Source organism: Narcine bancroftii, chromosome 3, assembly GCF_036971445.1.
Source record: "Narcine bancroftii isolate sNarBan1 chromosome 3, sNarBan1.hap1, whole genome shotgun sequence".
Lineage (NCBI taxonomy): Eukaryota > Metazoa > Chordata > Chondrichthyes > Torpediniformes > Narcinidae > Narcine > Narcine bancroftii.
Genome location: NC_091471.1, coordinates 210,024,461 through 210,048,477, shown reverse-complemented (window position 1 = coordinate 210,048,477; position 24,017 = coordinate 210,024,461). Strand labels below are relative to the sequence as shown.

At 42.0% G+C, this 24,017-nt stretch overlaps 1 protein-coding gene across 9 annotated transcripts in view; it reads left to right on the top strand.

Moving 5' to 3' along the window:
- idua (alpha-L-iduronidase) overlaps window positions 1-24,017 on the top strand; it is a 236,747-nt gene that overhangs the window by 87,954 nt on the left and 124,776 nt on the right. For 8 of the 9 annotated variants that reach the window (XM_069926493.1, XM_069926494.1, XM_069926499.1 and 5 more), the window contains one exon: window positions 23,627-23,709. The exons of the other annotated variant lie outside the window; for it this stretch is intronic. In XM_069926493.1, coding sequence (XP_069782594.1) covers window positions 23,627-23,709 — 83 coding nt within the window. The remainder of the gene's footprint in view (window positions 1-23,626; window positions 23,710-24,017) is intronic. 9 annotated transcript variants of the gene reach the window in all.

Below are 24,017 nucleotides of genomic sequence, written 5' to 3'. Positions count from 1 at the left end.
TCTTAACATGAATTTATAGCCTTTTTCCCATAGGATCGATTTTGCAGTATTAAACTCCTTCCTCTTCTTTAAGAGTTCAAAACTTATGTCTGGGTAAAAAAATATTTTTTGACCCTTGTATTCCAATGGTTTATTGACTTCTCTAATTTTATTTCTTGCCTGCTCCAGTATATTTTCTCTTATCGTATATCTCAAAAATTTTACTAAGATGGATCTTGGTTTTTGATGTGTCTGTGGTTTTGGAGTTAGTGTTCTGTGTGCCCTTTGTATTTCCATTTCTTCCTGCATTTCTGTCGTTCCCAGGACCTTCGGGATCCATTCTTTTATAAATTCTTTCATATCTGTGCCTTCTTCATCTTCATCTTTAGGCCCACTATTTTTATGTTGTTTCACCTACTATAATTTTCCAACATATCACCTTTCTGAGCTAACAACTCTTCTGTCTCTTTAATTTTTTTATCACTTTCTTCCATTTTTCCTCTTAAGTCGTTTACTTCTATTTCTACAGCCGTTTCTCATTCTTCCACATTTTCTACTCTTTTCCCTCTTTCTATCATGACTAGTTCTAATCTTTGCATTTTATCTTCTGTTCTTTTCATTTTTCTTTTAATTGCACTAAATTCTAATGACAACCATTCTTTTAATGCTCTCATTTGTTCTTGAAAAAAAACTTTATCTAAATTCTGTCCATCTGTTTTACCTTCTATTTCTCTGTTAAGATCTTGGTCTTCTTCTTCCTCTTCTTCTGTGTCTGTACCTGTGTTTGTGTCTTCTTCTTTGTATCTGTGTCTTTTCTGATTTTTCTGATGAGTTGCTTGCCTCACTTTGTCGGGCCTCTTCTTGCCTGGCCTCTTGCTTTTGGTCCTCTCCTTCTGAGCTGCTCATCCATCGGGCCTCCTGCTGCTTCTCCTCTTGCCGTTCACCCCATCAACTTTCCTTCTCACCTGGTACTTCACTCCCTGTCCTGCCGCTTTGCAAATCATCCAGCTGAGAGCCCTGGTGTCGGACGTCCCTCAGCTGGTCACGCTGTGGTTGCCCACTCCTCAGCTGAGCAACCCTCCCGTCGGTGTTTTCCTTTATCTTAGATTTCACACTGCTCATCTGCGACTCCTCACGCATGCACAGTTGCACAATTTTGTTTGGCTCAGAGAGCCATTTTTGCAGTCCATTGGTCGGGGGGGGTCGCGACTCCGCAGGGCCAACACCACCCTCGGAGAACTTTTGCTCTTTGCCTCCACGGCTCCCTGTTCCTTCATGCAGGTAAGGCCTTCTCCTTTCTTTTCCAACCTGTCTTTTCTTCATCTTTTTTTCCCATTGTTTTTACTTTTTCCTTCTTAGGTGCCATCTTCTTTCTCTTCTCTGGAACTTTATCTTTTATTTCTTATATTTTATATTTATTAAACTTTGTCTTTACTTGACTTTTTTTCTTCTTTTCTAGAGAAGCCTGGTTTTACCCTTCTGGCCACTACTCCATCATGTGACTCCTCTGAGCACAGCTGCTTGCTCACTGCCACCCACCCATGTACCTCATTCAATTTGTCGAAGAAAGCCTGATCATCAAGGCTCAAAGTACTGTGGGGAGATTGAGTGATGGGAGGGAGGGAGGATGGGATAGAGCAAGCAGGTGGGCAGGAAGGAGGGAGAGAGCAAGCCTCCTTACGGGGAGAAGTGAGTGGCAGCGGTGACTCTGGAAAGCACAGGTGAGTAGTTTGAGTGCTTTCCTTCTGTCACCATCTTGTGGATGAAAGCCTTCACCTGGTGCTCAAAATGGTGGTACAAAAATGGTGGCACCAAAATGTCACCTTTACATATAGGACCCAGGGTAGTGTTTGAGGCAAATTTTCTGGGGGAAAAAAGGGGTCCTAGATGCTGTTAAATACAGTAGGTGCATGTTTATTCTGGCCGTGACCAGCCTCTCAAAGCATTTCATCAAAGTAGAAGTTAGTGCTACTGGGCACTAGTCGTTGAGGCAGCCCACTCTACTCTTCTTGAGTATCAGGATGATTGATGGCCTTTTGAAGCTGGTGAGAATCTCTGACTGCCACAATGAGAGAACACTCCAGCCAGTTGTTTGGCACAGATTTTTAATACTCTGCGAGGTACGCCATTAGGGCCTGATGCCTTACAAGGGTTCACCCTCTTGAATGATGTTCTGATGTCGCCCTCAGAGACAGATATCACAGGGTCCTCAGACTTTTCAGGGATTCTAGTAATCACTATTTAGTTCTTCTCAAAGCGGACATAGAAGGTGTTCAGCTCATCAGGTAATGAAGCATCACAGCCATCTTTAGACTTCGCTCATGCTTTGCACGCTGTAATGGCCTGCACTCCCTGCCATAGCTGGTGAGTCTCTGTCTTTAGCTTCCTCTGGAATTGCCACTTTGCTTCAGAGATGGCCTTCCGCAGATCATACTTGAACTTTTTGTAAAGATCTCGATCCCCGGCCTTAAACATCCTTGTTCCCTCCCTCTGCAGACTGCGGATTCTCTGATCATCCAGGGTTTATGGTTGGGGAACACCTGGTATTTGCGCGTGGACACACATTCATCCACGCAGGTCCTGGTGAAGTCAGTGACACCTATTGCATATTCATTCGTCTAAGGATAAGTTCTTGAATATGTTCCAGTCCACTGATTCAAAGCAGTCCTGCAGACGCGCCTCCACTTCCCTCAACCATACTATCACTGTCTTCGCTACTGGTGGTGTGGTCCTCAGTCTCTGCTTGTACGCCAGGAGTAGAAGTACAGCCAGGTGATCAGAGTTGCCAAATTGCAGTTGTGGTGTGGCTCAGTATGCGCTTTTTAAAAATTTTTTTTATTTTTCACACTATGAACCATATTAATCAAAATACACACAAACATTTCCCTCTTGAATATACACAGTGTCATTTTCTCCCCTTTCCCCCCCCCCCTCCAAACCCATTAAATGTTCAACATATACAATACAATAAACCCATTAAACAATATCATCACTCAATGAAAACAAACAAGAAGATTGTGTCATCTACTTTTACACACTGGGTCAGTTCATTTCGTCTTCTTCTCATTCTCTCATTTTAGGGGGTGGGGCCCCTCTCTGTTGTGTTTCATGTATGGTTCCCAAATTTGTTCAAGTAATGTGACTTTATTTTTTAAATTATCTGTTATTTTTTCAAATGGAATACATTTATTCATTTCCATGTACCATTGCTGTTCTCAGGCTCTCTTCTGATTTCCAAGTTGACATTATACATTTTTTTGCTACAGCTAAGGCTATCATAAATCTTTTTTGCGCTTCATCCAGTTTAAGGCCTAATTCTTTACTTCTTATATTACTTAGAAGAAAGATCTCTGGATTTTTTGGTATGTTGCTTTTTGTGATTTTATTTAACATCTGATTTAGATCTTTCCAAAATTTTTTCACTTTCTCACATGCCCAAATTGCATGTACTGTTGTTGTTTGTGCTTTTCATGGTGGTTTAGCAATGGTCGAGTGTGTTGGTTCCCCTGGTCTTACATGTGATGTGTTGGTGGTAGTTTGTCAGAGTCTTCTTTAGGTTGGCCTGACTGAAGTCTCCCACAATGTTCGGGAAGGCATCAGAATGTGCTGTCTCATAGCTGTTTATCACAATGCTCCAATGCCAGCCTGGCATTAGCCTGGGGCAGAATGTATATTGCGACCAGGATGATAGTGGTGAACTCCCTCGGCAGGTAGAATGGGCAACACTTGATTGCCAGATGTTCCAGGTTGAGGGAGCAGGACTGGGACATGGCCATCATGCCTGTGCACCATCACATCTGTACACTGTCATATCTGATGATGATGCAAATGCCGTCTCCTCTGGTTGTTCCAGATGCCAGTGTTCGATCAGCACAATGGAGGGTGTAGCCCTTGGGCTGCAGTGCCGTGTCCGGATGTCCACGTTTAGCCATATTTCTGTAAAGCACGTTACATAGAACTCCCTGATGACTCTCTGATGTTGAAATCTGGCTTGGAGTTCATTGCCTTTGTTCTACAAGAATTGTACATTGCTCAGGAAGCCTCGAGTTCTGGCATCTCAGCTTGACCTGTAAACCCCACACCTGCGGCCTGCGTCCACATGGTAATCTCTTCTTTAAGGTCAAGTCTTACTTGAAATAATGGAAGTGGACATCTTTATGAGTTAAATAATAATATCTGTTGATGCTGGCATCAACGTGCTGGAGAAACTCAGCAGGGCACACAGCATTCATAGGAAATAAACTTGTTTGAACCTTTACAGTACTAATCTAAGTCATTCAGGGTAGAACTGAAGAGTGACCTTTCTTTCAAGGAAGCCAAAACACTTGCAAAATTGAATTATTACTAGCCGAAAGGACCCCAAAACCCAGCAGCAATAGATATTCACCACGACAAATGGTTAATTAAACAAAATATGCTTTTAATTATCTTTAAACATTAAAACAGAATCAAACTTTAACTTATCTCTATTTTTGACTTACTTAACACCCTTCTAATTCTAAGCGCACGTGTATGTAATGTGTGTGTAAATTTAGGAAAGTTCTTTGATTCACAGTCGAATCTCACTTCTCATTCTTCCAAATTTATTGGTTGCAGGCAATTCTTATACTGTGCACAGAATTTAACTTGTATAAAGTTCACCAGGCTTTGGTGCTTGAAAGGTTAATGGTTACCGCTCAGGAGGTTCTTGTAGGTTTTGTAGAGAGAGAGGTGCTCTCCAGGATTTCCACAAGTGAGGCACTACCATTAGTCACCTCCATGTCTTGCTGATGAAACTTGCCCCATCAGGGTTCTTCAGATGATAACCCCTTTCTTTCAGGTTATCACAGAGTTCCTTTCTGTTTCACTTTTTCCAAGGGAAACACTAGACAGCTGGTACTTTCAGCCATCTGCCACTCTGGAGCTTCTGTCTCAGTTCCAGCAAGCTTCTCTGCTTGTTACAGTGTGTCCCACACACTGACTGAGACCACTTTCTGACTCTCTCTCTCTAACTCACACAGTTAGAGATTGTCAGCTTGCTTGACTGACCCCCTATGCTTGAAAAACATTAATCACCTTCTCCAGCAAGCAATAGAAGTCAGTCTTCTGGTTCATCTGTTGATTTTTAGGTAAACAAGAACCCATCAGTGACTTTTCTGTGCACTCTTGTCAAAAGCCTTGCAAAAAGGTATTATGAGATAGTATGTCTCTTGCTGTTGCTTTAAAGTCAATAGTCCATTCATTCAACAATTAACACAAACTTGTGGTCTCCATAGGCATTCTTCAGTTTTTGTAAAGTCACTCATAATATGAATTCTCCAGTATTTCAAATAAGAACTGTTGTAACATGTATGTGTATGCAAACCTACTCTAACTTTTCCTAATTTATCTCCCCAAAATATTTCTATATATTCTGTCACAGAATTAATTCATAGACTTTCCTCCTGAACTGGGTGTAGGGTGGATCACTTTGGCTTAGGCTTAATAATGAAACAGCAACCTGTTTAAAGTTATAATTGGGAGAAACCTGAAGGAAATCTTCAAGCAATAGTGTCCGCTGTGTGCGTATGTCCTTAAGGTGCAGACTTTGGATGTGCTATGGGAATAGTCTAGATATGTTATTGTAGTCACTGTGGACCATTGGCCCAGGTCAGGAATGTTTAGTATAATGCTTTGGGACAAATGCTGCCATGATGTCGAGTGCAATCTCTCTCACCTCATCTCTGTTCAAGAAAGTTGTGGCAGCCAGATCATTGGAGATATTTAAGGTGATGATAGCTACATTTTTGAGAGGCCTAGGAATTGAGGGTTATGCAGAAGTGACGCATGAAAGGAATTGAGGCCAGTGTGATTAGTCGTGATCATATTGAATGGTGGGTCAAGCTAGAAGAGTAACTTCTGCTCCTGTGTTCTTGTGCTTTTCCTTTGTTTTGATTTCCTGATGCCCAGTTCAAGTTGCATTTCCAATCTACCCTCCAAACATCCCTATCTGATAAGCATCTTTCCACAAGCATGAAAAATTCTAATTTCCTAAACTCACCAACTTGCTCTAATTCCCATGGCTTCAGCAGTACTTCACACCCTGCAATTTGTAGCGTTTTGAAGGACAAAGACTGTGTGGCGCTGAGTGTGGTGAATGTCTGTCAAGCTGCCTGTCTCCCCTCTGGCGAGCCTTGCTGTACTAACATTGGCTGTGCATTATCTCTACTGTTAAGGACACTCCCCTTGGGTATAAGTTTATATGCATCTATTGTCTTTCATTATTGTACCATGAATGAGTTTCTGCTAATAAAAGCCATGATTATTGTTTGACCAATTCGTCTTTGTCTACTTCATCAACTGGCACTTCACTGAGAATTACACTTCTCTCCAAATCTCAACTGCACCAATTTTTCCTCTTTGTTTCTGGACCCAACAGCCAGTGATCCAATCCCTAGACTGAATTCGACACTACAGTTCACCAAATGTTCTCTTTCGAGCCCTTTGGCTGAACATCAGCATTATCCAGCCAGTGAATCTCAACTTTGTTAGTCATCAGGATATTGTTATTCTTATTGTTGAAGTAACTAATTTGACTTGAAATACCTCATTTGTTTGTTTGGTTGATATAGTTTTATAAAAGTGAGAGAGTTAATTCACTCTACATTTACTTTTTATAGCATAACTGTAACATAATAGGAATCAAATGGAGATCGCATTTCCCAAGAACTTCACCTGCAGCACCAGTTGATTGTTGCATCTACTTTATTAAATCTATGCCAAGCAATCTCAGTTTCATCTATAAATCATGACTAAGAACTCAGTTCAAAACATGGTTTAAACAGTCAGTTAATTTGGAGGAGAGCCTGTGACTGCAACCAAAGAATTCCTTCCTTGATTCCATTTTGCCTTTCCTTCTACTGGCCCCTGGTTCTTTTTCATATAATGGTTATAATGTCCAAATATCTTAAAATGATCCTCCTCTTGAGAGAATTCCAAAGTGTCACAAACCTCTGAAAGTGTAATTTTGAGATAGAACAGATCATTGATTTGTATTGTGCACAATTTATAAACAAATGCATTGAATTAACTTGCATAAGACTAAAAACACTGCAATGCCATGTACTTCTTATCCAACCAATGCTTATTTGCCTCAGCCCGAACACAAGGGGCCGAATCACCACAGCACCCAGCCTACACACAACGGTGCAGAGATGCAGAGACCTCCTCCTCACTGAGGAGAAGCACCAGGATTAAAGAACAGACTGCTGGGAGCGAACGCAGCTCCTGAGACTGTGCACTGACGTCACTCCCGAGAGCCAATGGGGCAGGTGGGTTTTTTTTTGCAAAATTGCTTTTGTAGCATGGTCTGTTTGAATAAAGAGTCATTCAGCTCAGTGCAGACGTATTCCTTTCTTTTCGCAGTGCCACCATATTGTGGGCGCTACAGTGGTGACCCTGCATAGGTTTCAACAGTTTGAGACCTACCGAGCACGCAGCAGCATGGACCCTACTGGCTTTTCAGTGACTTCTGAAGCTCCCGACAATGAATCTGCTGCAGTCATGGCCATTTCTGCTCCCACCCTTGCTACAGTGAACGGTGTGGGCATCCACTTGCCACCATTTTGGGCCAACCACCTGTCCATGGAATGCAAGTATACTCTCTTTCATCGTTTCTTACTCAACTCTTTTGAACTCAACCGGCACGAATGTGCCTTTCATGTACTTAACTCACAGGGCCCTAGGGGAACGCAACCCCTCCAACCTTATGCAGGAGCTAGTGGTGTTAGCAGACGGGCACACCAAATCTTTCCTATTTGAAGCCCTATTGTAGTCGAAGTTGCCAGTCCACATTGCCTCAGCCATCTCCAATATGGATTTGCTCACCCGCACCTCGTGACCAAGGAAGCGGACCGGCTTTTCCAAACCCCTCAGCCAGACTCAATCCATGTCCAGCCTATTTGTGCAGTGGGTACTACCACACTAGGTGGGACTACTAAGTCCCCCTCCACGGCAGCTGTGGCAGCCGAACAGACACAGCGTGGCGACTGTCCTGACAAGGCTATTGGTTATGGCTACTACTACCATCGATGGAGCCGTAATGCCCAACTTTGCATCCTCCCCTGTAATTTCCCCCCAAATCTACACCCAGCCGGACGCCAAGAAATGAGCAAGCCATCCGTTGTTAGTGGCCTCGGCGATTGGCACCAGTAAAGACCTCCTGTACCTATGGCACCTGAAGACTGGGTGACTTTTCCTTATAGATGCTGGTACCGAGATCAGCCTCATACCACCCACATTCTTCGAGCAGAGAAGCAACCCCAAAGGTTTTCCCTTACAGGCAGCCAAAGGTTCTACAATCCCCAGGTATGGAACTCGACTCATGACTATCCACATGAAGGACACAGTTTTCCGATGGGAGTGCACAGTTGCCTCCGTGGATCAGACCCACCTAGGGGCAAACTTTCTGCAGGCCAAAGAACTGCTGGTGGATTTGACCAGGTGCCGCCTGGTGAATGCAGCAACCTTCCAGGTTTTTCCCCTCACCATACACCAATGAAATTTCCAGCCAATGGGAGTCCACACCTCCAACCGAAATGAGTCCACCTCCCTACTGGCTGATTTCCTGTCGCTGCTAGCCCTGAATTTCCATGACATGGAACCTGCACACAGTGTGCAGCACTTCATTGAGACCACCGGACCACCAGTTTACACGAGGGCAAGACAACTTCCCCAGGACAAGCTCCTCTTGACCAAAACAGAATTTGCAACCATGGAGAAGCCGCTCAAACAGTCCTTGGGCCTTCCCCCTACATATGGTCCCCAAGAACTCTGGAGGGTGGCGCCCGTGCGGAGACTACCGGCGGTTAAAAAATACAACAATGCCAGACCAGTATCCAATACCACATGTGCAAGATTTCACTGCTCGACTCCGGGGAACTTGGATCTTCTGTAAAGTCGATTTGGTTAAAGGATATCATCAGATCCCAGTGCACCCCGATGATATTCCAAAGATTGCCATCATCACCCCATTTGGACTTTTCAAATTTGTGTGTTTGCCTTTTGGCCTACAAAATGTGGCCCAGATGTTCCAGTGCCTTACGGATGTGCTGACTCAAGACCTGGAGAGAATAATCGTCTATCTAGACGATATTCTCATCGCCAGCCCCAACACAGAAATGCACAGGGAACACCTTCAGCAGCTTTTCGCCAAGCTTCAGGCCCATGGGTTAACGATCAACCCAGCCAAATGCCAGTTTGGCTTGGGCACCATCGATTTCCTGGGACATCGTATCACCAGCACGGGAGCCACGCCACTACCTGACAAGGTAGAAGCCATCCACAGTTTTCCCAAACTAACCTCTCTCAAGGGACTGCAGGAATTCGTAGGGATGGTGAACTTTTACCATCGCTTCCTCCCAGGAGCAGCAGCCATCATGCAACCACTATTCATCCTCATCAAATGGGGCGAGAAGACTCTCACCTGGTCTTCTGAAGCACAACAAGCCTTTGACGCAACCAAGGCAGCACTATCTGAAGCCACTTTCTTGGCCCACCCAGACCCAGACCCCACTTTGTCATTGACGATGGACACCTCCGAGAAAGTGGTTGGTACAGTACTGCAGCAATTGGTCGATCAACCATGGAAGCCACTTGCTTTTTTCAGCAAGCACCTCAGGCCACCCAAGCAGCACTTTTGATTGGGAGCTGCTAGCTCTGTATCTAGCCATTCGCCATTTTATGGTCATCCTAGAAGGCCAGGTATTCATGGGATACACAAACCACAAGTGCAAATGCTGGGCAAGATCTCAGACCCATGGTCAGCCAGACAGCAGCATCACCTTTCCTATATCTCGGAATTTACTTCTTTCTTCTTCTTTGGCTTGGCTTCGCGGACGAAGATTTATGGAGGGGGTAAAAAGTCCACGTCAGCTGCAGGCTCGTAGCAGATGCACTCTCACATCCAACAATCTCCGAGGTTACAGGTAGTATTGACATGGCCCAACTATCCAGGGACCAGGCCAATGATGCAGACATGCAGGCCTATCACACGGCCATCACAGGACTTTAGGTACAGGAGTTCACCCCTGAACCAGGAGGACCACTACTCCCATCTCCCGTTGTTTGAAGATGCCAAGTGTTCAACCAAGTGCATGGACTTTCACATCCCTCCATCAGATCAACGGTCCGCCTCATCTCAGATCGCTTCGGATGGCACAGACTATGCCGCAAAGTCTCTCTCTGGGCGAAGATCTGAGTACAATTTCAACATTCCAAAACCCAGCGACACACCAAGGCACCATTACAACCCTTCCCACCTACGGAAAACAGATTCCACCATATCCACATGGACATCATAGGACCTCTACCATTCAGCTAAGGGATCAGGTACCTGTTCACTGTGGTCGACCATTTCATATGCTAGCCAGAGGCAGTCCCTATGCCATCCTGTGGCACAGAGACTTGCGTGCAAGCATTCATGTTGCAGTGGGTCACTCGTTTCCACATCTCCTCACATATTACCTCCGACTGAGGAGTCCAGTTCATCTCCTCCCGTGGTCAACACTATCAAAATTCTGTGGTAGCCAGTTTCACCACACGACTGCCTACCACCCCCCGAGTGAATGGACTAGTGGAGCGCTTTCACCGTTCAGAGCCTGAACTGGTTGAATGAACTCCCATGGGTCCTACTCGGCATCCGCACAGCACCCAAAGAATGCCTCCCCACCTTGTCAGCTGAGATAGTCTACAGGGCGCCGCTCGCCATTCCAGGTGACCTCCATTTCAGCTCCACTGAACCTCAACCAATGTCATGGATGTCCTGCAGTTTAAGGGACAGCACAGCCAACCATGCCCACTTCCTACTATCACACATGGCATGCCACCCTGCACGCCCTAGAAGATTTGAAAACTGTGGATTTTGTTTTCGTCTGGAGGGGCCAGCCAGGAATGCCTTTACGATGGACCTTTTAAAGTGCTTAAAAGGGATGGGGTGGCTTTTACTCTGGATATTGGGGGTAGACAGGACATGTTCACAATGGACCCACTTGGACGGCACAGAACCTTTCCCAGCCCCTCGGTTGCAGCAACATGGCCGCCCTCCTAAAGACTCTAAAACAAACACTGTGAGAACTGTTTGTGATTCTGGGCGGGTGGCGGGGGGGGGGGGATTGGTGGTGGGGTAGTGGTCCATTCTGGCCCTGTACACAAGGGGCCGAATCACCACAGCACACAGCCTGCACACAACAGCTCAGGGACTGCCTCCTCACTGAGGAGAAGCGCCATTGTTAAAGAGTGGACTGTGGGGAGCGAGCACTGCTCCTGAGATTGTGCACTGACGTCTCTCCCGTAACCCAGCGTGGTGGGTGGGGAGTTTTGCAGAATTGATTTTGAATAAAGAGTCAGTTGATGGTTCATTCAGCTCAGTGCAGAAGTGTTCCTTCCTCTTTGCAATGCCAGCGTATCATGGGCACTACACCTCTAGTGCACTCCCTCTGTTGCAAGTACTGTACATATTTCACTTGGGAACTGGAACAAAATATTCCAGATGAGATCTCACCAGAGCCCGCATAATTTCAATAAGGTGTGTTTACTCAAAGGTGTACTCTTTTGAAATACAGACCAACATACCATTTGTTTCTTTTTATTGTAATATTTTATTATCATTTTAAATATATTTAACAATCAACAATCATACCAAATACAAAACATCCACCCCTTCCCCTCTATATATGTCCTATTAAACAGAGAAAAAAATGAAGAGAAAGAAACACAAAAAAAATCTCATTGTCAGTGCATAGAGTGAGACACGATAATACCACTGTGTTAAAATCTTTACAGAGGTCTTCTAGCTAGACTCTTGCATTTGTAACCCTACATTGGCACCAGTGAGGTATCTATATGCTCTAAATAAGGCTGCCAGATTTTTAAGAAGGCGTTTTATCCCATCCTGAGATTGTATGTGACCTTTTCAAGTGGGATGCAGCTATTCATCTCCGAAGACCACCTATTCTTGAGTAGGTGGGAGTCAAACTTCCACCCCAGAAGACAAAGCTCTGGGTCTACTGGGAAGATGACGCCCTTGATCTTGGTTAGGGTGTCACAGAGGTCATACCAGAAAGGCCTCACCTTCATGCAAAGCCAAGTAGAATGTAAAAAGGAGCCAACTTCTACACCACACCTAAAACATATCTCTGATAATTCAGGTTTATTTTGGTGTTTATTATAGGTTGGGGGGTGAGGTACAGTTGATGAAGAAAATTATAATGGACCAATCTTTACCTGGCATTGATAGTAGCCAACAACTTCCCTGTCATAGATCTGGCCAGAGTTGTTCGTCAGTTGTTGTGTCTAAGTCTGATTCCCATCTCACCCTAGCTTTATGCAAACCTGGCTTTGAGCTACCATTTGCTTTCTTAATTGCTTGTACAAACTGCACATTAACTTTCAGTAATTCATGTACAAGGACAAGGTAATGATCGAAAAGTAAATTAAATGAACCTTACAATGCATCTAGAATGGCCAGATTACAGCAACTGAGAAACTCGGTGCTAGAAACAATGTCATGAATGAACTTTCAGTAGAGCAATTAAGTCTGTTGATGCCAAAACTTTAAAGATCTGCCATTCCTTTCAAAGATATTGCATAACAAATAATACACAGAGAATCAAACACGCTGTTGTGCACTTTCAGCTGAAGCATCACAGTGGCTTATCACCACCTTCCCAAGCTGTAGGAATAAGCATTAAATGTGGGGTTTGCCGTTAATGCCCACAAAATAATTAAAAAGAAACACAACTCTATCAACATGGCAATGAATCAGCGTTGAAGAGGTCCAGCCATGTGTGGATAGGTGTTGAGGAGGGCTTACAGGTGTCACAGCCATCTGTGGATGAGTGTTGAGGGGGACTTACAGGTGTACAGCCATCTATTGATCATGGTGGAGGGGGTCTTATAGGTGTACAGCCATCTGTGGATTAGTGTTGAGGGGGGCTTACAGGTGTACAGCTGTCAGTGGATCACCGTCAAGGGGGGCTTACAGGTGTACAGCTCACCAAAGTATGAGGCGTTTCTTGAGTAGAAATTGTCCCTTGAAGCATAAACCTGTTGTCCTTTCTCAAGAAGGCAGTATTAGTTTTGAGACCATAGCAGGAACTTGCATATAATGAATCCATGAATCGTTCTGACTGCAGAACCTGTTCACACTATCCATCTGTTTACCTGAAAAACGAAAGAGATGTAGGAAAGGTAATAGTCAATGTTTCGGCCCATAGCCCTTAATCAGGAATGGCACGACAGAGGGCAGAAACCCAAATGAAAGCATAAAGGGAACAGGAGGAGTGGCAGGTGATAGGTGATAGGAAGGGAAAGAAATGGGGGAGAAAAGTAAGAAGCTAAGAGATGATAGAAGGAAGGTGGCTAAGGAAGATGGGAGGACAGTAGATCATGGAATTAAAGGAGGGGTGTGAGGAGGTAGAGGTAGGAAGATGTGGGTGATAAGCAGATAGCGAGGATGGAGGCGGGAGAAGACAAGGAGGACTGGGGCCAGAGGAATTGGGGAAAGCAAGGGGAGAGTTAAAGAAAACAAGAGGTAGACTACTGGAAATTGAGAAGTTGAGGTTGATGTCGACTGGATGGAGACTACCAAGACAGAATATAAGGTATTGTTCTTCTAATTTGCATGTGTCCTCAACTTGGCAGTAGTGTGATGAAAAGGATCAGCTCCAATCCCTATTTAATATCACATTGAATGTTAGCTTTCTGGCATCCTTTCTAAAGTGCCAAGAATTTGGCTGCCCGAACTTGTAAGTTTCTTTGGCTTGATTCATTACATTCATTGAATTAGTTCTCTGAAACATAATTATTTTTAACTTGGGTTGTGGCAAGTCCTTTAAATGCTGCAGATCAGATAGCCCTTGACATAGGCCTCAATTCTAACCCACCCACAAGTTATGCAGTGACATGGATCTATTATTTCACCGATTTCAATGGGAAAGGCACATTGAAGATTTTGAAGCCAAACAGGGGTGATAAATGATATTAAATTATTTCATTTTACTTTAACAATTTACTTATTTGTGTATTTTTACGTACCATAGCATCATGTAATAATTATTGGACTACCAGTCATATCTCTGAGTGATTGATCCAGATGCATGAGTATAAACCTCACCATGGCAACTGGAAAATTTGAATTCAAATATCAAAATAAATCTGGAATTTAAAAGAAAACAGATTTTGGTGGCAGTAACCAAGAAACTATCTGATTGAACAGGCTTCATCTCTAACATGTTCATCTGTGAACATGTTGGCGTATAGATTGGAATTTGAATTGTTTGGGGGCTATCCTTTGTTATTCAAACTTATGTATATGTCCAAGGTAAATGCAATGGATTTTAAAATTGAATGCATGTGAATAATTAATCTTTCTATTCTTGCTCAGAATAAGGTCAGCATATAAAAGGTAATCAGGATCCACATATAATGTTGCAATAGAATTCTTATCACAAAATACAATAGTAATCTACTGATTGTAGTGAGATAAACCAGTCAATCTCAACCAAGATATCTCTTAAATTTGGTTCAAGGTGTTTGGTAGAAAAATTTTTGCAAAACGTTTTAATAGTTCAGCCAACATCCCAATGGAAATGATGACATCTAACAGACTTTGAACTGATAAATGGCATGAAGGCTCAGCCTAGAAACAACTCTAATAGTGAAAATTTGTAGGTTATTTTTAAAAAAGGAATAGAGCAGAGTTCAGGATAGATAATGTGGAGTCTGAAGGTGAAACTGAAGTAGGTGCAGCAGTAATAAATAAGAAAAACTTTGGTTAAATGGCATGAAGCGGCCATTGTGAGTAAAGAGGATGGTGTAAGAAAAAATTTAAAAACCAGATGCTGAAAGTCTGAAATAAAATAGAAAACAATGGGGACACACAGCAGATCAGGGAGCACCGGCCAGATCAGAGACTCTTCACCAAACCTGGAAAAGGAAATACCTCTGACAGGGTGATGTAATAAAAGTTGATGAAGCTATCTTGTTGATCAGTTAATGAAGGCAGTTAGAGGGAGAGAACAGAAACAAAGACATTTAAAAACTGTGAAATTCAGAGTTGTAAGAAATGTCCATCTGATCATGCCTTGCTAGTGGAAAGAGAAAAAAAAATTGGCCAATATTACAGATGCTGCAGATTAGTCTGAATTACATTTAGCATAAATATGAAGAGATTGTCAATTTGTGACTATAGCTCTTCCCTGTGAACCTTTAAGATTTCTGACCTTGATATTTTTAGTTGGATATGCTTTCTCTTTTTTTTGAATATTTTACTTTTGATTTTTTTCAAAAATATACATAATAAAATCTTCAATAACAAAACTTTTCTTAAAAACAAAAACACAACGTTCCTTCCATCCCTTCCCCCAGCCATATGTACAAATCGTCACATCATCAGAGCTTATATATCTTTTAAATATATAGAATAGAATTGGGGAGACCACTTTTGGGTATGTATAATATCAGCATTTACAGTACAACTCCGATTATCCGAAATGGTCGGGAGTGGGCCCATTTCGGATAAATGTTTTTTTCTAAGAACTTATCATTTTAAAGAAGCCCAGTAGCAACAGCAAATTACTTGTAAGAGTGTTTAAACAAACACAACAAGGTAAGACTTTGTAAGCATTAAAATAATGTTTAATTCTCACCCAAAAAAATACTGGCCACCACTGATCACCAACGCGTCCCCACCAAGGCCCCGCTCGTGCCAGAAGCCCAAGGTCTCCTGCTGCCTTCACCGCAAGGAGCCCAAGGTCTGCTGCTGCAGCTCCAAAAAAATTACAGATAACTGAGGATTTAGGAGAATCCGATTTTGAATAATTGGAGTTGTACTGTAAATACCTTTCTGTTACTGTATTTGGGCTCCTTTATGGTCCAGGAATGGCTGCCAGATCTTTAAAGAAGTGCCATATTTATTCTTTAAATTATATATGATTTTTTTCCATAGATATACACCTGTTCATTTCCACAGTCCATTATGTTATAAGTAGAGGGGAGTTGGACTTACAAGTGATCGCAATACAGTTTTTTTTGCTACAGCCTGTGCTACTTTTATAAATGAGATTGATATTTAGTCAATTAGTTGCTTATTTCCATAAAATTGCCTAGTAGATAAAGCTCCGGATTACCCATGAAGGCCACTACTGTTATCCTGGTTAATTTTTTTGTGATGTCTTGCCAAATTGGCCTCATCTTCATGCACAACCATGTAACATATAGAAAAGTTCATGTTTCAGTCCCACATCTGAAACACATCTCTGAAATTTCTGCTTTTGATCTATGTAACTTCTATGGAGTAAGATATAATTACTGTAGAAAATTATACTGAACTAGTTCATAACTTGCATTTATAATTGATGTTTTATTGTCTGTACACAATCTGACCAGCTTCTTTCTGAAATTACAACTCCTATCTTTCTCTTGACCTCTGTAACCTAGTTTTGCACTTTCATTTTGGAGAGCAGAGTACATTTTTGTTATAAATTTAGGTGTATTCTGCATCCAGACCGTTTGTTCCATTTCATTTCTTTGCAGGTGGGGTCAACGTAGGTCCCATCTTTCTCTTAAGAACAATCTTATCTGGAGAAAATAATAAAAGGTCCCACTGGCCACTCTGTATTTATGTTTTAATTGTTCAAAGGACATAAAAGTTCCTTCCGTGTAAGTCTTTAATATTTCTTATTCCTTTATCATACCATGAATTTAATATTCTATGCCCATGTTCATAAGTGATAACACATTTTCACACAGTGGAGCTTTGATTGATATCTCTACATTTTTTCCTATACATTCATTAATTTCCTGCCATATTCTCATCATATGTATTAGTATGGAATTATGTCTTTTTTTTCAGTGATTTGAAACTCCATTTATAGATAAAAATCCTTTGCTTCCCCCTCCCCCACTGAGTTCATTCTAATTTGAATCCAAGAGGGGGGACTGTCTTCCACAAAGAAGACTGTGAGAAATCTAGCCTGTACAGCTAGGTAGTTTTTTTTTAAATCTGGAAGTCTAAGTTCTCCCAGCCCATAGTTCCATGTCAGTTTTTCCAATGCAATTCTTGGTACTGTGGTGGCTCACCCACGTGGCAGGTGAACCGTTGCCAGCAGTTGCAGTCAAGTCTGCAGTCAGAGAAATAATCGGGAACTCTCAGTCTAGGGCTAAACAACGGACAGGAAGTTGACGTCACTTCAGTCCCGCACAAGCGCTAAGACTGCTGGGACCAGCATGGACCTTTTAAGCATGTGAATTTGAACAGTAAATCAATTGGTTTGAAACTCTACTTGACTTAATGGGTTTCTTCCACTCACAGTGGCCGATAGCCACATTGGTGATCCCAATGACATTTGGACCCGACATGAACAACTCCAGCAACATGGACAACACAAGCAACTGGACTTTTCAAAACACAGTTTCACTTAAAACTGCCAACTTTCTGGACTGCTCAGCTCCTCATCTGGTTTCAACAAATAGAGGCCCAGTTCCAGGTCAGGAACATTGTCTCCAATGAGACCAGGTACTACTACATGGTAGCGGCGCTCGACCCAGAGATAGCAGGTCAAATAATGGACTTTCTGCAGCAGTCCCTGGAAGCTGGCAGGTATGAGGCACTCAAAGCTTTGTTGATCAGCACTTTCGGCCTCTTACGTCACGAACAGGCAACACAGTTGCTGTATTTGTACGGCTTAGGTGACCACGCACCATCGGCCCTAATGAGTGACATCTTGGTACTGGCAGGCGTCCATGAGCCATGTCTACTCTTTGAACAGATCTTTTTGGAGCAGATGCCTCCTTATAGCAAATGATGGTTTCTCCGACCTGCATGCACAGACATCCTGTGGCGCACAAAAAGTGACAGCAGAACAAGCATCGGAATTAGTGCTGCATCACAACTGAAGCATGCAGGTTGCCACCAGATAAGCTCCAACTAGCAAGGGAGGAGTTTAACAAGATAGAGGAGATGGGCATCGTGCAGTGTTCAAACAACCTATACGCTTCTCCATTCCATATCATTCCCAAGTCCACAGGAGAATAGAGGCCATGTGGGGACGACAGGAGTCTGAACGAAGTGACTATAGCCGCTTTCAGATGGCCACAATACCCGCCTGTAAATCCGCACATTATACTCCTGTGCGGCTGTCAGGTGGCCATCTGAAACAGGAAAAGCCGACCAGGAGGTCTTCTCACCCTACCCTTCTCCAGTAGGTATAATATCCTGCTTGGAGTATTCCCCATTGCAGCTGAAAGCAGCTCAGACAAAGCTGCTAGCAGCTTTCAGGTGCCTAGCAGCGGGCGAGCTGACTGTCAGCTGGCGACCCGCTGACAGCCACCCTCCCCGCTGGTGACAGGTACCTTCCCTGCTGCCAACACCTACCCTCCCTGCTGCCTGACAGTCCCCTGGCATGGGACTACAGGGCTGGGGCGTCCGGCGGGAAGTACGGGGCTGGGACAGCCGGCGGGGGGGTGGTGGGGAGTTCGGGGCTGGGGCGGCCGGTGGGGAATATGGGGCTAGGGTGGCCAGCTGGGGAATATGGGGTTGGGGCGGAACACCTAACACACGTGCGCCTACTCTGCCGCCACCTCATTGACTATGGCCTGGCAGTCAACCTCGCCAAGTGCCAGTTCGGCCTACCCACCATTGACTTCTTGTGGCACGGATGGACCGTCACGGAGGTGTTCCCTGACAGGGAAAGTGGAGGCCATTCACAAATTCTCCAGATCTAACACAGTCAAGGGTTTGCAGGAATTCATCAGGGTGGTTAATTTTTATCACCGTTTCATCCCCTCAGTGGCCTGGATCATGTACCCCCTGTTTAGCTTGATGTCTGACAAAACCAAAGAGGTAGCTTGGACAGATGAAGTGATGGTGACTTTTGACCAGGTCAAGTATGCAATGTTCCAGGTCCACCCCCAGGTAGACATCCCCACAGTGCTCAGCATAGAAGCCTTTGAAACAGCATTCAGTGGCATACTTGAACAGATAATCGAAGGCCAATGGAAGCCACTCGCCTTCTTCAGCCGACACCTGTGGCCCCCAGAGATCAAGTACAGCGCGTTTGACAGAGAGCTGCTCTCCCTATATCTGGCCGTTTGACACTTCAAGTATTTTCTGGAAGAGAGGGAGTTCACGATCTTTAATGATCACAAGCCACTCACCTTCATGTTTGCCAAGGTGTCCGACCCATGGTCAACCCACATACAGCGACACCTGTCATCATGTGGTAGTGAACAAATAGATGAAGGAGATCAACAAAATTCAGATGATTCAGAAAAAATTGAATGTAAAGGAGTGGTAGCAGGCCTTCCAAAGGTTAAAAGGCAAAGTTCAAAAATAAAAAAAATTATCTAAATGAATGGTGGAAAGATTTAATAAATTGCAAGATAATATGCAGACTATGCACTCAAATATAAATGGCATTAGACTGGAGATGAAAATTGTAGCTTCAAATATTGTTAAATTTAAAGGGAGAGTTAAGAAGGTTGAATTTGACATGCAAGTTGTGAAAAATGATATGGAAATTTGTGTGGAAAGGGTGGAGAATTCAATCATGCTTTTGGGAAAACAGAAGAAAGCAATGATGGAAAAATGGATTTATTGGAAAACCATAGTAGACTTAATAATGTCAAGATTGTGGGCCTTAAGGAAGATACTGAAGGAAGTGAGAACTCTGTGGACTTTTTTCAAAAATGGATTCCTAAAGTTTTGGGAGAAGACAATTTTCCAAATGGAATCGATTTAGAAAGAGCCCATAGGGCATTAAGGAAGAAACCACTGGCATCACAAACAATTAGATCAGTATTGATTAAGTGTCTTCACTATCAGGACAGGGAAAATTTTTTAAGACTGACTATTGAGAAGGCAAGACAATAAATTGGACCTGTGGTGATTGATGGAAATAAAGTTTTCTTTTATATGGATTTGAGTATAAATGTGGTGGAGCAAAGGAAAAACTTTAATTCAGCATGTAATTCTTTGGAAAAAAAAGGTTATAGATCTACTTTTCAATTTCCAGCAATGTTGAAGGTGTTTATTCTAAATGATAGTCCAAAATTTTTTGAAGATGAAAGAGAAGCAACTTTTTTTATTCTGAAATGTGGACGCTCATGGATATTTATGTACTAAATGTTGATGATGAGGATTTTGTAAGGGAAACTTTTTTTACATTTAGCAGAATCACATGAAAAGATATTAATAGGAGGGGATTTTAATTTTTGTTTCGATCCGATATTAGATAAATCAACAAAATCAGTAATAAAAATGAAAATAGTTCAGTAGTAAGAATGAAAATAGTTAAGAGGACACTAAAGCTGATGAAAAAATTAAATTTATTTGACATTTGACGTAGGTTCAATTCTACAGAAAGGGATTGTTTGCATTATTGTTATAGGCATGATCCTTATTCAAGAATTGATTTTTTTCTGATATCAGCACATTTACAAGAAAGAATTAAATGTATATAATACAAGGCAAGAATTTTATCTAATCATTCTCCTCTATTAATGACATGTTCGATTTCTGAAAAAGGAAATTTTCAATATAGATGGAGGAATAACTATGTTGTTAAAAAGAGTGGATTTTTGTGATTTTATAAGAGAACAAATCCAATTGTTCTTGGAAATAAACTCTGTCTATGGAAAATAGATTTATTACATGGGATGCATTTAAAGCATATTTCAAAGAAGCTCATCGAGTCTTTCCCCTCGATTCCTTCTCTCAGTCCATTGATTCTTACATTATTACGTCTGCTGAAATTTTCCATTTGATCGATCTTGTCCATCATTCCTTTTCTGTCTGTTTTTCTTTTGCTTTTTCTTCTAGAGTCTTTAGCCTGTCTTCTGTTTTATCTAGCTCAGCCTCCACTTGCGTTATTTGTTCCATTAAGTCTTCCACACTTTCTTTAATTTCCGATATAATTTCCGATGTGTCACATCGCTGTTCAATGCCCGTAAAGTGAATGCACAAAGTTTTATCTTATTCAAGATATTGGCTGTATCTTGGGCCGAACCCCAGCTCTGCCTGGTTAAGTCTGTCTCAAGGCCCCTTCTTTCCCACTTCTCATCAGGCTTTCACTCAATGTTCCTGGCTGAGCTACTGCTTTGTCAGTTTTAGTTTTTGGTTGCCTTGGTCGTTTAGTACTAGTTTTACCCATTTTTGATGATGAAGTTATGATTTTTGAGCTTTCAAACGGTCTTTTTAATACTTTTCCTGGAGAGTTCTTTCAGATCAAGTCTGGTCAGATCCTCTGCATGGCCATGCCCCTTGGATATGCTTTCTCAACTGTTTGTTGATGAGAAGTGACAGCTATCCTGGCTTGAACAGGTTGCTGTGGGATGGGGTCAAAGGTCACACACTTGACGACACAGGACGTTTTTGAAGTGCTTCTTTCAATGAGCATTGGAAACCCGATGAAATCACCTTTGTTCTTAGTTCTCATTGGGGTGCAGTCTTAGGTATTTGGAACATAGAATGGTTTTATTATGTGTGTCATGGCTCTCACTGAGTTGTTCATCGTCTTCCATTGTACCTTCTCCTTTACACATTCACATGGTCTAATGGGTGGCAATGATCCCTGCCATGTTTGAGACCTGGGCTACCCGTAGGCGACACCTCAGAGCACTGGAAAAATACCATCAAATCTGTGTGTGCAAAATCCTCAAAATTTACAGGTTGGCATGACCAATCTTCTTCTCTTTGGCTTGGCTTCGCGGACGAAGATTTATGGAGGGGGTAAAAGTCCACGACAGCTGCAGGCTCGTTTGTGGCTGACAAGTCCGATGCGGGACAGGCAGACACGGTTGCAGCGGCTGCAGGGGAAAATTGGTTGGTTGGGGTTGGGTGTTGGGATGCTGATAGCACAATTGCTTTCAGTTAGCAACATTGGCCAGACTTCTAAAGCAAGCACCTCTTTTCTGAGTTCAGTCACAGGAAGAGATTGCCAAATGGAGAAAGGGAAGGATTTAAGGATGTACTCAAGGTCATCCCCACTGAGTACTAGGAATCTCTGGCTCCTGACTGCCTGAAGTGGAGAAAGAGCATGTGGGATGGAAATGAGAACCTCAGCCTATGCATCAGAAACCCTGCATAATCCATGAATGGGCCCCACATCTTATCAAATTCTGACTTTACATCTTTAATATTATATCTAATGTTTTCCAAATGTAAATAAGACATGATATCATGTAACCATTGAATACGAGTGGATGAAATGTTATCTTTCCACTTCATCAAAATTACTCATCTAGTGATCAACAAAACAAAAGCTACAATTCTCTTCTGGGTTGAGAACAGAGATATATCCTCTTTTAGAGAAAAACCAAATAAAGCAATCAAAGGGCAGGTTTTAATTTAGTCTTAAGAATCATTGATAAAGTTTGGAAAATGTCATTCCAAAAATGTTCTAAGTTCAGACACTCCCAAAACATATGAATCAATGGGGCTTCACAAATTTTACACCTTTCACATAATGAATCCATATCAGGATAAAAACGAGATAATTTAACTTTTGACATATGTATTCGGTCACCACCTTAAATTGCAACAATGTTGTTCACAAAATGAAGACTCATTGATCAAATTAAGAGTTGTGTCCTCATCCTTGTCCGAGAATGCTTATTTAAATCACACTCCCAATCATTACTAATCTTGGCCATTGAGGTCATTCTTTAATCCATTAAATTATTATAAATACTTGCAAATCAAAAAATACATTAGAATATTTACTTCAGAGATTTTGGGAAAATCATAAAGTTTGGACTGAACAAAGTGCCGAATTTGTAAATATTGTAAAAAGTACCTATTAGAAAGATTATTATCATAATCTGAGGATTTAAGTGGTGTGGATGCTCCGGGGATTCCATGTCTGGTGTCTGGGGGTCGTTATTGGATTCATATTTACAATATATAGAGATAACCTTGTTTAGAGGGAGGGGGTAGGTTAATAGAAATTAAAAAAAAATTTTTCCTTTTCATTATTAAGACTAACAAATAAAGGGGAGGGGTTTAACTACAGATTACGATCATATTACAGAATAATATGATCACATCAGAGAAGTATAAAGTATCTTATGCAAGGCAATTTTATGTGTATTATTTGTACAATTTTTGTATTCAATATTTATTTTGAACATAGTACAAGTTGATTTAATTGTTTAATTATTATAATGATAGAACTTGATGCCTGAACAAAATAGGAGAATGTAATAATTATGGTTAAGCTTCTAATTTTAATTTGATATGTGACATATATATGATGTAATTTGATTATGATATCATTCATATACCTTGTGTAAAGGGTTTTTGTTAAAGTCAATAAAAATATTTTAAAAAGAGAGAAACCCTGCATAAATGGCAGAAAGAACACACCATTTCACAAACTAACCCCCCCCCCAACTCCCCATCTCATCAGGAACTTCCTATTCTGTGTGTGAATGAGTTTGTGGCCTCAACCTTCATAGCACAGCAAGTAAAACCAGGGAGGAAGCAAGTCATCATCAATCTGAGACTGTGTAAGAAATGTGTGCAGTAGAAACATGTCAAAACTGGAAGCTAACTGCAATTTGGAATAACTTGGATGAAATACATTTGTAATTTACTGTGTGTATGATTTTTTTTAATCTTCTTTTTGAGCAGAGAAATTAATGGCAAACTTCAGTACAATTTTACCAACTTGGATGGCTTAATTCACAGACTCTGGCAGAATGGGCTAATACCAGGTAAGTCAGAAAAAAAGAATTAAAGATGAAAGTCACAAGAGTATAATTCCTATGGACCCTCATCCATCCCTTTGCCATAACATCAGAGTACGGCATTATTTTATATTCTTCAAGGTCTCTGCTGATCTTGCAACAACTAGCTGTTAATTCCTTCCAAATTCTATTCCATGTACTTCATGCAGTAAAAGTGGCAGCAGAAAGTTACATACCTAGTCAAGTTTGTCACAGGCACCAACCTCCCATCCAATGAAAATATAGACAGTGCCTCCATAATGTTTGGAACAAAGACGCTGTTTTCCTTTATTTGC